Here is a 17,878-nt window from a genome sequence, read left to right as displayed (position 1 = left end):
TCATGGAGGTCTTTCGAGGGGAGTTTTGCATTGCGGTCTCCACACCTCTTAAATGTTTTCTTCTCTTCTTTGGAAGCCATAATCCATAATTGTAGTCCATCTGTTCCATAGTTGATAAAACCGTAAAGACAGAAACCTTGGTTTGTTTAGATCGTGAACTCTCAGAAGAAGAAACTAATCTGAACTAATGAGGAGTGACAGTACAAGGTCTGTTCACAATGGAGGTCAGAAAAGAAGAACATGGTGTCTGGCCCACAATAAATAGAGCCATACTGGAGTCATGGAGGCAGGGAGCAGGTGCTTCAAGGAGCTACAGCATTCCACTCGCGAGGATCTTGAGCAGGCACAGTACCCATTCTTATGGATCTCAACAGATCACGATCCAGATCTGATAGTTCTAAATCTGGATTCAAGGGAGAGAAGAGGGGCATATACTAGCCCTCTCACAACCCTAGACAACTTCACCAGATGTGAATTTGCAGATGCAATGCATGCAGAAAAGTACTGCTGCTCATACTGCCTGAGCATTCTGTACAGTAATCTGTTGGAGTCAAGTCAAGTATTTTGCCCCTTGCACTCTAGTCAAATATCTTGCCAAATAAATAGCTGGAGTGCCTAGCCAATCACTCCCGTGCAGAGCTGGGGGGGAAAATGCTGGCACAAATTGCCAGGGAGGAAATGGTTAGATAGGGGGCTCTGAAAGTTGCCCCACAAGTAGGGAATCCAACCATCTGCTGTTTTTAATTTGTCTCTTTAAGTAAACCAGAAACTGGACTCACAGAAAATCATGGAAGAAAAGCAAAAACACATAAGAGAATCTCAGGAGAAAGGATGTAATCAGGCCCCCGCTCCCCCCACCCCCCGCCGGCTCCGTAACAGAGCCGGCCATAGTGTGGGCGGCCGATCTGGCCACCCAGGACTCCCTGCTTGCTTGTGAGCGGGGAGTGCGGACTTAGCCCGCTCTTCCCGCTCACCGGTAAAAACCGGGTCTCACTGATCATGCGACCCGGTCCCTTTAGTTTCTGAATTCCCTTTCCATGTAATGACCTGCTGATTGCCCAGACCATATCTTCTTCTGTTCCTCACCACCACTGAATAGCTGCCCCAGAGCCAGGGAAAACACCCTCTGCCTCCCATTCTCTGTACAAATGTAGATACATACTTGTATTGGTTCAAACCAATCCATCAGCAATGAAGGCACACACACACAAACACACACACACACACACACACACACACACGAACTTCTGTATTTGCGGACTTACCATCTGAAGTTTTGTGTATTTGTGGTTGTGTGATTTGAACATAAGAACATAAGATCAGCCCTGCTGGATCAGGCCCAAGGCCCATCTAGTCCAGCATCCCATTTTGCACAGTGGCCCACCAGATGCCTCTGGAAGCCACAGGCAGGAGTTGAGGGCATGCCCTCTCCTGCTGTTACTCCACCGCAACTGGTACCCAGAGGAACCCCATCCCCGAGGCTGGAGATGGCCTACAGCCCCCCAACTAGTAGCTGTCAATAAACCTCTCCTCCATGAAGTCATCCAAACCCCTCTTAAAGCCATCCAGGTTGTTGGCTGTCACCACATCTCGTGGCAGAGAATTCCACAAGTTGATTATTCGTTGTATGAAAAAGTACTTCCGTTTGCTGGTCCTAGATTTCCTGGCAATCAATTTCATGAGATGACCCCTGGTTCTAGTGTTATGGGAGAGGGAGAATAATTTCTCTCTAGCCACTTTCTCCACACCATGCATGATTTTATAGACCTCTATCATGTCTCCCCACAGCCATCTTTTTTCTAAACTAAAAAGCCCCAGGTGTTGTAGCCTAGCCTCATAAGAAAGGTGCTCTAGGCCCTTGATCATCTTGGTTGCCCTCTTCTGCACCTTTTCCAGTTCTACAATGTCCTTTTTTAGAAGTGGTGACCAGAATTGTACGCAGTACTCCAGGTGTGGCCACACCATAGTTTTGTATAAGGACATTATAATATTAGCCGTTTATTTTCAATCCCCTTCCTAATGATCCCTAGCATGGAATTTGCCTTTTTCACAGCTGCCGCACATTGATTTGGCACTTTCAATGAGCTGTCCACCACGACCCCAAGATCCCTCTCCTGGTCAGTCACCGACAGCTCAGATCCCATCAGCATATGCTTGAAGTTGGGGTTCTTCGTCCCAATGTGCATCACTTTACACTTTCCAACACTGAACCGCATTTTCCACTTTATCGCCCACTCACCCAGTTTGGAGAGATCCTTTTGGAGCTCTGCACAATCAGTTGTGGATTTCACTACCCAAAAGAGTTTGGTATCATCTGCAAATTTGGCCACCTTACTGCTTACCCCTGCTTCTAGATCATTGATGAATAAATTAAAAAGCACTGATCCCAGTACAGATCCCTGGGGAACCCCACATCTTCCCTCCATTGCAAAAACTCTCCATTTATACCTACCCTCCTGTCTTTCAACCAGTTTCCTGTCTTTCAACCAGTTAGCAATCCACACATATACTTGTCCCCTTATCCCATGACCGCTAGGTTTTCACAGGAGTTGTTGATGAGGAACTTTGTCAAAAGCTTTTTGGAAGTCCAGGTATACTACGTCAACTGGATCACCTTGATCCACACACTTGTTGACACTCTCAAAGAACTCCAAAAGTTTGGTCAGGCAAGATTTATCTTTGCGGAACCCATGCTGGTTCACTCCCAGCAGGGCCTGTTCTGCTATGTGCTTTACAATGTTATCCTTGAGGATGCTTTCCATCAATTTGCCTGGAATGGATGTTAAGCTAACCGGCCTGTCACCCAACCTCGGCATATGCAAATGAAATCTGGCAAAAAAGGGGTTAACTCAATGTATCGGCAGGCCAGAGGCAGCCAGAAATTACAGCAGAGATCATTTTCAGCCATCATTGTGGGAATCAGAGCCATTTTGTGGCTCATTCACTTAGGAAAAACCATGAAAAATCATGGAAGAAACTAAAAACTGGACTATTTTTGACTAGGGGTGGGATTGCTGAATCACCAGTGGCCCACAGGGCATGGTAGAGCATTCAGTTTTGCCCTTTAAAGCCCCTTTCCCGTGTTTTTCACTAATTTGGGGGGTTCTGAGAACCTAACCTCCACAATCCCATTGCCTCAATAACTCAGTATTAGCAGTTTCCGTATCCATGATAGTAGTAAAGGGAAGCCCCACAAATACTGAGGTTCTCCTGCGTGCGCACACACACATATCTAACACATATGCAGCATTTGACTTACAACCTGCATCATAATTACAACCAAAACTGTTACTAAAATAACTTTTAAAAATGTTAATGTATCATGCATTAATTGAGACATGACGTATCTATTTATTCTTGAAAAGTGTTTAGGAGCTCGACACATTAGCTTATCAAGTGCAACTGGATCTCCCAAGTGCAAACATTATTTTTATGATGTAAGATTTTAATCACAGCTACAAAACTTAGATTTTTATTAATTGCTTGATTTTGTACTGAAAAGGTACTAACTTTGCTGCCTTCAAACACAAATGCTTGGTCATCAGCTCCCAATTCTACATCAGGCCGGCAGCCTGGCCTTGCCCACCCAACACGCATATCTCCTCCAGTTACAGCTTCAAATTCAAAGTACCATTTCCCAGTTTTAACTGCATAAGACCGCTCTACTCTGAAGAAACGTATCTTGTCAATGCTCACTTTTTCCACTGTTTGGACAGCTGTGAAAAGAAGAAATAACAACATCAAAATGTGAAGAAAAAAACACCCTGGAATGGAAAAATAAAGGAATATAATGTCTGACATCCAGAGTAATGAACCACTTGCAGAGGGACTGTTGCATTAGCTAGTAGTGCCAAGTTTGGAGCTTGTGTTCCAGACTAGTACTGTATTACCGTAAACATGCTCATGGTTATGCAACAGTTGCACAATTGCAGCACACTGCATTTATTTCAATGGAAACTTCTGTGCTAGAGTGCAATCACTGTTTTTAGCACAACTATAACATCCTTTTGGACTAGCACAACAATACTTGTTTGCTTGAGGTTCCTTGCTCTGAAAGCTGGGTCATTGTTTTAAATATGTGAGTGATTTTTATTTTATTTTACTAAAGAACATCCTGCCATTACACAGAATACTCCACAGATATATATTTTATCTCCACAAATGCAAAATGACTGATCTAAGAAATGTAAGATTATTAGATTCTATTTTCTAAGGTAAATATTCAACCATTGCATTTTATGGGGCTGGCTGTGCCTTATTTCCCAAACAAATACTCTGTAAAGTTTAGCATGTACTATAAAAAGGTAATGAAATTACAGACCTAACCCATCACCTACTAAAGTGAATGAACAGTAAGTAAAATGATTCATCGCACTGGAAACTTTTTCACTCTGAGAAATATTAGTACACAGAGACCTGAATGTCATTAAGAAGCGTGCAGAGTTTCTCCAACCAATTAGGACTACCGAATTAAAATATAAAAGTGTCACTTTGGAGTTCTAATGCCTCTTTCATGGACTATTATAGAGCTGCAGTGTTTTGGAATGAGGGATATGTTGATGCTGACTGCAAAGCTTTCAGATATCCTGTTGAAGAACAGAGATAGGGTTGTCTCAAAACCATCTTTATAACATGGTTGTCCTAGATATTCCCACCTTATTTGTGTTTCAGACTGGTATCACACTAGTACATATTTGCACTTGTGTAACAAGGAGAGCAACCTGTGGCACACCTCATATGTTTTGAGGTCGTTTGGCTCCATCACTTTGTTTTTTAGACACCAGGTGAAGATATTTCTGTTCATCCAGCTCTTTTAAAATAGGGTTTTTTGTTTTTTTTTAAACAATTTAAAAGGAAAAAAAAGCTGATACATCAGCCGCATCTGTTTCTAGAAGAGAATGCTTTTAAAACAGTGGTGCACATGCTGATAATATCGAGGCTTGGCTACTGCAATGTGCTCTATGTACGGCTGCCTTTGAATGTAGTCTGGAAATTTCAGTTAGTACAAAATCTGGCAGCAAGGTTGGTCTCTGTGATAACTCAAACTAATCAGGTTACTCCTGTTTTAAAATCATTGTATTGGCTGCTGATAAGTTTCCATGTCCTGGCAATTACGTTTAAAGCCCTAAATAGCTTGGGCCCCGAAAACCTAATAGAACACCTTCTTTTGTATGATCTCACCACCAATCAGGTCTAGGGGTGTGCACGGAACAAACGGGTCTGCTTTGGTTCAAGTATGAATCGGACCCAAACCAAACCAGGCCAGTTCCATCTGGCACACCCGTGAACCCCCCGGTTCAGTTTGGTCCAGGGGGGTTCGTGAATGAAAACAAATTTAAAAAACATTTTTTCAACTTACCCCCTCGGGGGTGGGTGTTTCTCTGAGGTGCAGGAGTGTGTGTCTGTGGAGGTTCCCCCTCCCCCTGTCAGCCTTCTCTCCTTCAAAAATGGTCCCGTTTGGCCTTTCTCCTGGTGTGGCGGCCATTTTGGAGGCCACCACACCTGCGCAATGGGCCTCTGCGTGGCCTGGGTCATGACCTGGTTCTATTGTATTTTAATTTCTGCAAACTGCCTTGGGATACATTTTATCAAAGCCAGTATAGAAACTGAACTATAAATTTTTTAAAAAAAATAAATGAGGCCTCTTTGGTGGTCTTTAAGAAGGCCTTAAAACATATATTTTGGGTCAGGCTTTTAGCTGAAGTTTTCAATTGTTTTCCTTTTAATGATTGTAATTGTTTTAACTGTTTGAATTGTTTATATCTGTTCCTTTTGTAAACCGCTTTGCTGTTTAATGGTGGCTGATATAGAAATGTAACAAGCCAACAAACAAACATTCCCTAGTTAAGGTGGCAGCAAAATGAAAATACTATAGAAAATACTATGACCTACCTTACAGGGATTTTATGAAGATGAAATGGATAGTAAAGCATGTTAACAGTGTTAGAATGCTACAGAAAGTGTTAAAAGTAAAATAACAACACATGCCTAGTTCTTGATCTGGGGGTTCAATGCTATATCCATAACCAGCAAAGGTACGAATAGCTTCACGGAGACTATCTCTGTTTGATTTCTTAGTACGTTCATCTAATAATGTATATGGCACCAGTCGAGGATTTCTTTTGTTTTTGAGATCCTGGAAAAAGTACATGAAAGAAATATTGTTTTCAACATATATTGCATATTAGTAATAATATAACAATGGAGGAGAAGCCACCTCTGAGGGATGACTATCCAGTCAGTCTCACAGCATGTTTAAAATTATTTTTATCATGTTTTTATTTGCTGTACACTGCTTTGAGCAGTTGTCTAGAAAAGTGTTATAGAAATCTCCATTCACATATTATAAACACACACAGGACATATAAAGAAAAGAGGTCAACTTGTTCAGACATTATGTACATATGGGTTTCTGTACACACATAGGTGTGTCCATAGCCTATTAACATTATATTCAACACATGTGTGATCTGTGTACATTGTATGCATATACAGAGCTGTATGCAAGTATGGTTATTTAAACATTATGTTCAATACACATACAGAAGTAAACTTTCTATCTGAACCCTACATTTGACAGGTCAGTACTCAAGTTAACTTTGAAAATAAATGCACACACATGCACACAGACACCTGAACACACGTACAACATAATGTCTGAATAGGTCTTATGTGAATGACTGTACATGCATTCACTTTAAAAATGAACCTGGGTACAGGCCCTCTCAAATGCAGGGTACATATATGAAGTGTACTACTGCATATTAGGGATGTGTGAAACGTTTCGGATACAAAATGTTTTGTACCCAAAACAACCTGTTTCGGGTGTTTTGTAGACAAAACAAAACACCCATTTTCCAGATCCAAAAGTTTTGTATACAAAACAAAATGTCCCTGTTTCAGCTACAAAACATTTTGTTGTTTTGGACCTCCATTTTGTAGTGATCTCTGAGTCAGTCTCCATTTTGTGTTTGACATCTCTTTGAATTTCCCACCCTTCCAGCCTTCTGATCAGTGACCTAAATCATGGGCTGACCTGCTGACAATTCCCTCCTTGTTCCCCATTGGCTCTTTTACTTCTTCCCACTCTTTACTGACCCCACATTGGCCAGGGGAAGGGTTGCTAAACCATGGGGTGCTGGGTTCTGCTGTTTCTGTGGTGTTCTGAGTGTAGATTCTCTGGTAGCATATGAGAGTGGATTCTTGTTTTTCACTGAAAATCTCATATGCTACCAGAGAATCTACAATGAACACCTCAGAAACAACAAAACCCAGTACCCCACAGGCTTGTTGGTATGGGGGTGGTTGGCACCCTATGTGCACTACACAACCCCTCGCTCTGGTCAACCCCAGTGCCCCCCAAGTGGAATTATGGGGCTGCTGAAACCTCCATTATTCCCTATGGGAGAAATCTTAAAGACACATAAACTTCAACAAACCACAAAAGATCAGCCCTTTGCCCAATTCCTTTGAAATAATTCTGGAAGTTTCCTTGCCCCCATTGGGCACTACCACCCACCACACTCTGCTCTGGGTCATCCCTTTCCCCTTGATTTGAAGTGATAATTTGCTGGAATCCCCATTATTCCCTATGGGAAAATTCTTAAAGATGTGTAAACTTAAAAAAAAATCACCAAAAAAATCAGCCCTTTGCCTAATTCCTTTGAAATTTGGGTGGTAGCTTCCACCATTGGACACTACCACCACCACCCACTCTTTTTGCCCAGGGACCCTTTTTAAAAATCCAAATTGATTCGGATTCGGAAAATTTGGCTACAAAACAAAACAGGGCTGATTCGGATTCAGAAAGTTTGGGTACAAAACAAAATGGGGATGTTTTGATTCGGATACAAATCGAAACAAGAAAATTCCAAAATGCACACCCCTACTGCATATGCATTGAACCTAATATGTGAATGACTGTACATGCATACAGATCTGGAGGTGGATACACAGACTGTGCTTGCATTTTTTAAAAAAAATTTTATTACTAAAAAAACCCAAAAACACCCAGGCATTCTAATTCTTCAAGGTAATCTGTAAAATAAATAAAAAGCTAATATGCTCAAATGTACTGAACAAAAAGCATCAATTTAAAGTCCTATAAAACTTATCTTTGCGAAAAGCGCTGCACTATTAATTAAGCTGCAGGTTGGTGGGACTTCAATATACACTCATAGCAAATGAACAGTCCATTCTATCAGTCAAGGTCTTCATTGGTTAACTTGAATTATCAAGTGATAGCTTTGTTGAATGATCACATTATTGGAGTTTAGGTTAGGGGTGTGCACAAACAGTTCAAAACTAGGCATCTTTTACATGATCCCCACCGCACATTAAGGTCATCTGAGGAGGTTCGTCTCCAGTTACCACCAGTTCATTTGGTGGCGACTCAGAGGCGGGCCTTCTCTATGGCTGCTCCCGGGCTGTGGTATGCGCTCCCAGCAGAAATTCATAATCGTAAATCCTTACTGACCTTCGAGAGAGCCCTAAAAACCCATCTGTTTGGCCTGGCCTTTCAGGGTTTATAATTAGTTTTAATTGTTTTAATGCTAACCTGATTTTCAGGGTTTTAATTGTTGTGATAGTTTAATTGTTTTTTAAGATGTTTTTAAATTGGTGTTAATATTTATATCTCTATTTTAATTGTTATTGGTTTTAATGGTTTCTGTTTTTAATTGTAAACCGCCCTGAGCCTTTTCAGAAGAGCGGTACAAAAATCGAATAAATAATAAATAAATAAATAATAAATAAAATGTTCATGAAGCATTTCGTGCAGGCGGGGGGCAAGAGGTAGCTTTAAGGAGAAGGTATGCAGGTGCTTTCCTGCTCCTCCAGTGCCCTGCCACCATTCCAGTCATGGCACTGTGTTGTTGTTGTTGTTGTTGTTATCATTGTATTATTCATTTTTCTATGTAAACCTCTTTGAAAACTTTAGTTGAAGAGTGGTATATAAAGTAGTAGTAGTAGAACCTGTGGTCCAGTTCAAATTCAGTTTGAATTTGAACCAAACTGCAGAAAACGGTTCCATGCAAAACTCTAGTTTAGGAATATAATGCTCAAAAATCAGGACAAACTTTTCAATAATTAAGTGTGTCATCCAGTAGTACAATTTTAAATAATTATGACCTTTACTCTATCAACATTCTACTAGTACCCAAACACTCTTTTTAAATCTTTTTTAAAAGTATTTCTTACCTGCTGATTGCCATAAGTCCAACCTTGTTTTATTCTGTCTTTTGCCCAGACAGTATGTGCATTCTCTGCAAGTTTATCAACCAATATTTCTTGTGAAGGTAACAATTTCACTTCAGAAAGATCTAGAGGTGCTGGTTTATAGCCATTTGACATCATGTAACTGTAAACCAACAAAAATAATACAGGTAGAGTACTACATTTTGAGATAAGATCAATCTCATTAGCTTGAATAAATAAAAAACTGTTGAAAATTTCCCACTCAGTTTAATTATTTAACAAAAGTATCATATTGGAACCCGCAAAAAGATAACAAGGGTACAGTGTATTGAATAATCTCAACAAAAATAGTGAGAAGAAACAGCTGACACACAGAAAAGAGGAAAGCAATGGGAGCCCAAACTTATTTAATAAATTTAGACAGGAAGTTACAGCTTTAAAGATCTTCAAGCTCTTAGACAGATTTAGTTATACATATTAATGAAAGATAAATTCATAAATTGTTCACAATTTCATGGAACAATAAATTTACATGCCAAAGTGAATATTTTATATTTAGTCCACACACCCACTAATATAACCAAGTGGGCCTGACAGCAATCACAACCAAATGCAGAAACGAACATATACTCCACAGGGCAGTCAAGCAAAAAGAAAGTGATATGAGGAAATTGTTAGATGTACTAGAGTGCAAACTTTTCCATATTACTCAACATGACAAAATTATATACTATTTGAAATGTCTCATGTCACTAAGTTCACACAAACATGAAGACAGGCCCAGAATTGATCTATGATGTACAGCTGCCCATTGCACCTTTCCAGTTAGTTCACTCCCCAGTTATGCTGGCAAACCATGTTGCCCTTGCCCAGGTAAATAGGCTGCCACTGCCTGTTTTGAAGTACTGTGGTAGTTGCCTTATAACAGGTTCTCTCTCACACAACTGCTCTCCCCACAACATCCATTCTGATTGAAGGTTACCCCTGAACAATCCCCCACACATTTTCAAAGGCCCTACAGAAAAATTTTCTGAAAAGGGGAAGGGAATCTCTTAATGGTTTTTGAATGCTTCTGTGAAAAGTGCCTCCCTTTCCGGCTCAGCCCTACAACGGAATACCACATGGAATTCCAAAAAGACATTCCACCCACATTCATCACTGAGCTTAGAGTACCAGGCAAAACATGCTATCCACTAATTACTCATGGGTGCATTAGAGATCCAATCTATGTATTCCACTCCACAACTAATAACTTATTTAAAAGCCATTCCGAGCAGCAATTTCTATTCTGTAATTATTAAACAAATAACAAATGAAATCAATATTGTATCCAATTATTATAATGAGCTTACTTCTTTGGAAGTTTGATTTTCTTAAGGTCATCCTCTGCTCCTGGATTGATATGAACTACATGGCACCCAAGGGCCAGAAGTGTTCTATAAAAATAAATGGTTTATTGTATAAAATCAGATACAACTACAAGCTTTATGAAGTGTTATAGAAAAATTGTGGTGCAGTGTGGGTCACAGAGTGTTTTCTCCCTTCTCTCCATATACTTTTGATTCTACCCCTTTTCATTCAACACCATGGAACTTCCACAATTAGTGGCAGATTATTGCATGGCATGCAAGTACACCTGATATTACTTCCTTCACAATGTTCTTTTTTCTTATTTCTTCCTATTCTCTATTATTACTTTTTTTAAGCCTTACAGTCTTGTCATTAAATTCTAGCCATGTTTACTAACACAATTATTTCAATTAGACTGACTTTTCAGGTGAGTATGCAGCTCAGTCTATCTGGACTGATAAACAGACTACAGTTCAGTCTATTTACCTATCTAGCCAGCTAGATTGTTCTACAATAGTTTATAACTTATTTTGGATGTTGGGACAAAATCTGTATTACAAATATCAGTTAGTACGGTGTCAATGAATTAAGTATATGGAAATTCATTTTTTTACTGAGTCATAATATTACTGCTAAAATAATGAATTTATATTTCTGAGGTAATAGAGAGTTACTATGCTATATACTTATGCATTCTTCTAAAATATTCATAAAATGTAAATTAAACAGTAAAAATGGGTTTACAGCATGAAAACAATCAACTTTTTTTTAATCTTTGAGGTTACTTTTCTCTGGGTTAATTAGCATTGGACCCTCTACTAAAGCCAGGACTTGGTATCTAAAGAACTGCTGAGGTAACTTGAAGCTCTCCCTAAAATTATTTATATAATTTCTGTGAGGAAAACTTTGCCATAAAGGCCATGGAGAAATAATGATTTGCTTTGCCATTAATTTTTTTTTTTTAAGAATCCATAGGAGGGATGAACACAACACTTGCTTGTAAATTTCTAACAAGATTGAAGAGCCAGGAGTCTGTTGTGAGAGAAGGTGGGCCCTCCCCCATATTTATAGTTCACTATTCTAAAGTGCAAAATTTGGACTTAAAATTTATATATGATGCACACTTTTTGAAACAAAAAAAGGTGACAAAAATGTTCTGGTGTGGAATTAAGCTACATATGAGTGCCTTCTTTTATTTCTTCCATTTATAACTCACTTCAAAGTTTCTGTTGACATTTGCAGATTATAGTTCTTCTCTGTTTCAGGTAGTTTTGAAAATTCCACCAGACAAGGGTGTTGTCTTTTATTATCATCTCGTATCTGTAATGGAATGTAAAAAATATATATATATTTAAATAAGTTGATTTGTCGGCGATGCAATGAGCATATTAACTCCAAACTCTCAACAAAAAGACCTTTTATTGAGCAAACAAGAAAACCCTAAAGGTTGGTAAACATAAAACCATTAGACGTTTTGGTGTGACACACCATCCTCAGTTAAGTCAAAACAAATGAGCACAGATGAAAACCAGGGTTCCCTTGCTGTTAAATTGCTTAGACATAATAATACACAGTTCCCTGACTGGCGGAGAGATAATGATCGACGTTGGGGGAGAGAAGGGGGAACACCTGATTCTTCTCAGAGGCTAATAAACTTCATGGCATTAGCCAGCATCTCCCGAGCATTAATGTCAGGTCTCAATTTCTCTATAATGCTTCCTTGATTATTTAAATAAACTTAGATGAACTGCAGGCCAGTGAAAATAACTTGTTTCTTCCAAACATAAAATATATGTTTTGTGTCTGTCTATCATAAATTTCAACAAGGCAGTAGCCTCCTTCAGACATAAGTAAAAAGAGGTGCTGTACCTGGGACATAATCTCAAATGGGGCCAAAAGTCTCTCCCTGGCTGCATCACTTACCCCTGCAGCCACTTCTCATGCTTACAGTGGTGTTCAACTGAAGAGAACACCACTTCCATCATGGTGGGCACTTCTGTGATCACAAGGTGTAGGTGCCCTCACTTCCTGATCACAGAAGCGGCATTCGCCTCTTACAACGAATGCTACTGTAAGCATGAGTGGTGGATGTGGGGGTAAGTGATAGGGACAGGCCCAGTTACCAGATAAAGGTAACGTGTGTCGTCAAGTCGATTTAGACTCCTGGTGCCCACAGAGCCCTGTGATTTTCTTTGGTAAAGAAAGAAAGAAAGAAAGAAAGAAAGAAAGAAAGAAAGAGCCTCATTTGGACATTGGTAAAAAGAGTTACCAGATACAGGATTTCTTTTTACTAACATCCAAATAAGGCTAGTCTTCCTTCCTTCCTTCCTTCCTTTCTTGTAGGTCCATCAGTGTGAATAGCACAGAGAATAAAAGAAAAATATAGACAAGAGGAAAAAGAAAACAAGAGAATAGACAAATTGTCTAAAATAAGTGATACAAAGAGAAAACTAAATGAGCCTCAGCAAACCTCAGAGATATCTCAGACATACCTGGAGTTTGGGGCCTTCATGGCTCAGCTACTGTGGAACAGCTGCTGCCACTACAAGACTGGCTGAAGTAACTGCAAAAGCTACCATAAAAAGCATTATGTGCCACTAGCTTGTACCTCCTTGCTATTGTGACTGGTCCTACCAGTCATAGCAGTGTCATAGGTGCTGCATAGCAACCAGACCATGTGACCTCTTAACACTATGTATTCTTATGTTCAGTGCTTTATACAGTTGTACAGTGCAGCAGAGCTGTAGATAAGGCCCACAGTAATATGCATTGGTTCAATTTCTATTCTAAATTTCTATTCTATTCTGTTTTGTTTTGATTGTTTTAATGTTGTTTTTAGACTATTGTTTAAAAATTTTAAATTGTTGTGTTTTAAATTTCTTGTTTTTGTTTTTAACTAATGTTTTACTTTTGTTTTTATCTTGTTTTAAACCGACCGGAGATGTAAGTTTTGGGCGGTATAAAAATATGTTAAATAAATAAATAAATAAATAAATAAATAAAATAAACAGAATCAAAATAGTTTACTAAATAGCATTGGACAGGGGTTCAAACATCTTTAAAAACTTAGGAATCAGATATATTTTCTAGGAGCCAGCTGGAAAGGAGTGAAAAAGACCAAAATATGCTAGTGAGAAAAAAGATCCTGATCCTGCTTTGTGTGTTTTGATCTGTTCCCATGTGGTTAACTGAAATGTGAATGGCTTAAACTTACTTGGGAGTAATATTCTCTGAGTTGGGAGCCCTTCATCCAATAAATGTCCACTGTTGGTTGATAAGTTAGTGGTAAGAGGAAGGTACTCTGCATATTAGCACAGTCACAATACTACTACATATAATCCAAAGCTGCACCCGAGCACTTAAGCAACTTCTGAAGCTATATCCTAAGAAGCTCTGGGTCAAATTGTACTACTTCCAAGGAAAGCTCATGGAGGGGATGATGGAGGGAATGGTGAAGGGGGAAGAAAGGGGTATACAAAAAAGGGAGAGATGGAAGCGGAATGGGGATGGGGAAGAATGAAGAAAAACAACAAATGGGGGGAAAGAGGAAAGAAGAATATAAGGAAAGAGGGCTTAGGTCTAAGAAGAATGTGTAAGTAACAACAAGGAATTTTTGAGAAAATAAAGTAGTAAAGAGAAGGAGGAAGAATAATATTATGTGATGAAAAGAAGGATGTAGGAGAAGAAGGGGTCGAGGTCGTATACCCAGGAACTCACACAGAAGGAGCGGAAACTTGTTTCTTTCCTTCTTCAGAAACGGGGAGAGGCAGTTGTCAGGCTCATTTTTTAAATTAATAGTTTAATGAATATTTTTCTCATTTACAACATATTCAATTCCTGACATATTTTGTATCCCACTCTCTTACCCACCCCACGACCATATCCATCCAATGAATGAAGGAGGGAAAGGAAAGAAGAAAAGAAGAAGATGAGAGAGAGAGAAAGACAAGAAATTGCTGTAGCATTTGAGTGCCTAGGTGGGTTAGCAATAAGGAGATTAGAAAATGTATAGTTGTCTTTTAGTATACATATAGTTCTAGGACAGGCCTGCACAACATGCAGCCCGGGGGCTGGATGCAGCCCGCGAGGCCTTTTTTCCTGGTCCCCGGGGCTATTTCCCCTTCCTCCCCCTGCTGCTTAAACCCCCCCAAAAAATTCCAGCCTCTGTGCGGCTGAGGAGATGGCTGCGGGGGTGCGGGTGTTCTTCCTTACCCTCCCTCATGGCAGCAGTGGCGCACAGCGGCAGAAACCAGAGCGACACTCGGGCCTGCCATTTGGCCCAGTGTTGCTTCCCAACTGCAAGGTGCGCCTGCACAGTTAAGTCTCTTAAGTCTCTCTCTCTCACCCATCAAGACTGCTCCATTCTCTCTCTCTCTCTCTCTCTCTCTCTCTCTCTTTCCCATCAAGACTGCTCCATTCTCTCTCTCTCTCTCCCTCAAGCCAAGCCTCCTGCTGCATCCTTTCCATCTTTCTTTCCCCTTCTCCCTTCTTTTCCAAAATTATGAGAAGAAGTTCTCTTCCATGTTTTGTGTGATGATTTGGCAGAGGTGGAAAGGAAGAACAATGCATTTTATTATGTATTTTGTACAGATTGTATATTATTTATATTATTAGAATGAATTTTAATTCAACTTATTTCATATTAATTTAAATCAATCTTGGCCTCCCAGAACATCAAAAGTTAAATATTTATTAAATTCATTTTTAATTCATTTTTAATTCATTTCACTTTAATTCAGTTGATTGGTTGATTGATTGATATTAAGTGTTACTCTAATAATCAGCACCCTAGGAATTGACCTCGGCCCCCATGAACCAAGTCACGGTTGGTTTCGGCCCGCCAGGTCATTTGAGTTGTGCAGGCCTGTTCTAGGAGGATGTGCTAAATCCTTAACTACTTTTCTGATTTACCAGCCTTGGTGAAGGCCCATTTTTTGTGCGAAGCTAGATCAAGTAAATCTTGTACCCAGTCCTCCACTCTACCAGCATTCATGGCCTTCCAGTGTTGCAATATTAACCATTTTGCCACTAATAAACCCCTCAAAAGTCATTGTTTGGAATTCCAATCTAGCTTCCATGAATCTGGGATATACCCTAGCACTGCATATTTGCCATTCATTCACACCCAATTTTTAAGTCACCAGTTGATTTTTGCATCCCTCATGATAAGTGAGTGTGGGCCACAAGAGATGTGGAACTAGTATTCAATTTGTCTATGCGTTCAAAACCATAGTTATGAAAACAAACCCAGACTATGCATGTTTGCATATTTTTTTGCATTATTTATTTTTCTTTTAATCAATATTAGTTTTAGAATAAGCAGGATTTAGTCTGAACCAGAGCCCGCTAGAGGGGCAGCTCTAGAAAATGGTATACTGTTTGTAGCGTGTTTTACCATGACCAATGAGCAATTCCAGGTTTGACTCGGCAGGCTAGAACCATGCAATCTTTGTTTTCAAAATAATCAAGGGAGTGATGGAGCTTACTTTTCAAAACTAAGACCTCCAGATATCATTGGTATTATTATTTCCATATTACAGGTATGGGGAAGAGGTTCACACTGGAAGATAAAATAAGCTCCCCTAAAGTTGCCCAGTTAGTTCACTGGTGAGCTAAAATTTGAACTAGGGACTTCTGGCTAATAGCTCATATTTCTTAATGTTAGGGAAAGTCCCAGTCAGCTGCAAGCTGTCACTGCATAAACTATGACAGCATTCTCTGTTTCATAAAGCAGCAAGAGCTGTCTGGCTTAGTGTATGTAGAAATTACTGGCAGAGGATTATGATCTTTTGTTTGTTTAACTTCTGCCGGGTGTTCATGTATTAGTCTTTGTTTCCTTCATATAAAAACATTCAAACACTACCTTGCCATAAGTCCAACCAAGTTCTATTTTATTCATTCCCCAGAGTTCATGGATATTTTCAGCAAGCTTGTCCCTGATCTTCTCAAGATGAAGAGGCAAAACTATCTATGAAGAAAATACAAAAAGTTTCAACAGAGTACAAAATACTCAGCAATATTTCCAGAATGCTTTAACTTTGTGTACTGTATTTTATGGACTATAAGACTCACTTTTTTCCTCGAAAAATATCTGCCAAAATTCAGGAGCGTCTTATATGTTTTAACAGTTTAATATGTTAAAACTCTGAAAAACTGGATTAAAATTAAGGTGCGTCTTATAGTCCGTAGCATCTTATAGTCCGTAAAATACGGTACTTTGCTGTATCAGCTGTACTGGATGCTGAACCATTTCCAGGTGCAATTCAAGGCACAGGTCATTTACCTTAGAGTCCCAAAGAACAAAGTATTTAAAGGATTTTCTCTCCCCATGTTGTTATTATTGATTGAGAATATTTATATTGTTTTTCAACAAAAAGTTTTCAAAGTGGTTGAATCTGCCCACCATGTGAATCAGTGGAGTTCTATCATACAGAGTTAAAAAATCATTTTGTTCTGACAAACACTTTAATTCTCTTGTGTTGCTTCCCGAGTTCCCCATGGGCTTAGCATCAGATTCTACCCAGGCTGAGGCTCTTCATATTGCTGCCCCTTGTGGCATCCTGCTGCACTGCAGCATGCTTGTGAGCTTCCAGCTTCTTGGGCAAGCCCTGCTTCATGGGATCAAACCTTGGCTTCCCTTGCAACAGAAAGGATATAAGTAGCTTCCTGTCTGAAGCAAGCCTTGCCTCACTTTCAAATTCTCTTTGGTCCTGGTGCTTTCTGTTTATTCTCTTTGACTTGACTACCTGACTTCTCTGACTTGGCTTACCAGGTATGGCTACCAGACTCTTGGTATGGCTAACAGGCCTTTGGTTTGTTTAACTGGCTTGACCCTTGGCTCTTCTCCTGATCTACTGCTTACTGTGTGAGCCAGGCCAGTCCACCTAGTTCTTGACCCCTGGCTTTGATTCTGACTCTTGACTTCGCTTTTGATTCCTGATTCCATGTTGGATTCTCCCAGATCTGACCTTGGACACTGTGACACTTTGAGGAAGCTGCCCAAAGTTCAGTCCTGACACTTAATTTGATTGTTAATGTTTGTTGCAGTATTATTATTTTTTATTTTGCAGATATTTGTAATAGTTTTTATTTTTTATTTTTTATTTCGCAGATATTTTTTATTTCACAGATATTTGTAATAGTTAGCTACATTGGATGACTCAATTGTTGGAGGAGAAAAGGTACCATTTTTAAAAAGAAATAAAACATTTTTATTACAGATCAGATAGTATTGTAAAATACATATTGTAAGAGTACAGTAATCTGTTACTAAGCAAGGGTGCTCTGATAAAGTACATTTTCAATCAAGTGTGTATTACATAATGTTATTTTC

General features: G+C 39.4%; 1 protein-coding gene and 1 long non-coding RNA gene across 24 annotated transcripts in view; one reads left to right on the top strand and one right to left on the bottom strand.

The window, feature by feature from the left end:
• The window catches only part of RYR3 (ryanodine receptor 3), a 644,727-nt gene that overhangs the window by 360,710 nt on the left and 266,139 nt on the right, over positions 1-17,878 (bottom strand). For 22 of the 23 annotated variants that reach the window (XM_053280309.1, XM_053280347.1, XM_053280383.1 and 19 more), the window contains 6 exons: positions 16,409-16,513; positions 11,762-11,865; positions 10,548-10,631; positions 9,199-9,358; positions 5,989-6,136; positions 3,511-3,716 (listed from right to left, as the gene is read on the bottom strand). In XM_053280309.1, coding sequence (XP_053136284.1) covers positions 3,511-3,716; positions 5,989-6,136; positions 9,199-9,358; positions 10,548-10,631; positions 11,762-11,865; positions 16,409-16,513 — 807 coding nt within the window. Of the gene's footprint in view, positions 1-3,510; positions 3,717-5,988; positions 6,137-9,198; positions 9,359-10,547; positions 10,632-11,761; positions 11,866-13,037; positions 13,171-16,408; positions 16,514-17,878 lie in introns of those variants that run through there. The other variant, XM_053280488.1, reaches the window with a different exon arrangement.
• Positions 13,274-17,853, top strand: LOC128338325 (uncharacterized). Its single transcript, XR_008312570.1, has 3 exons — positions 13,274-13,488; positions 14,446-14,522; positions 16,452-17,853. It is a non-coding gene; the product is annotated as an uncharacterized LOC128338325 (long non-coding RNA).

The sequence above is a fragment of the Hemicordylus capensis genome, chromosome 1, assembly GCF_027244095.1.
Source record: "Hemicordylus capensis ecotype Gifberg chromosome 1, rHemCap1.1.pri, whole genome shotgun sequence".
In the NCBI taxonomy this organism is placed as follows: Eukaryota; Metazoa; Chordata; class Lepidosauria; order Squamata; family Cordylidae; genus Hemicordylus; species Hemicordylus capensis.
Note: the sequence above shows the minus strand (reverse complement) of the source record. Positions and strands in the feature narration are given on the sequence as shown.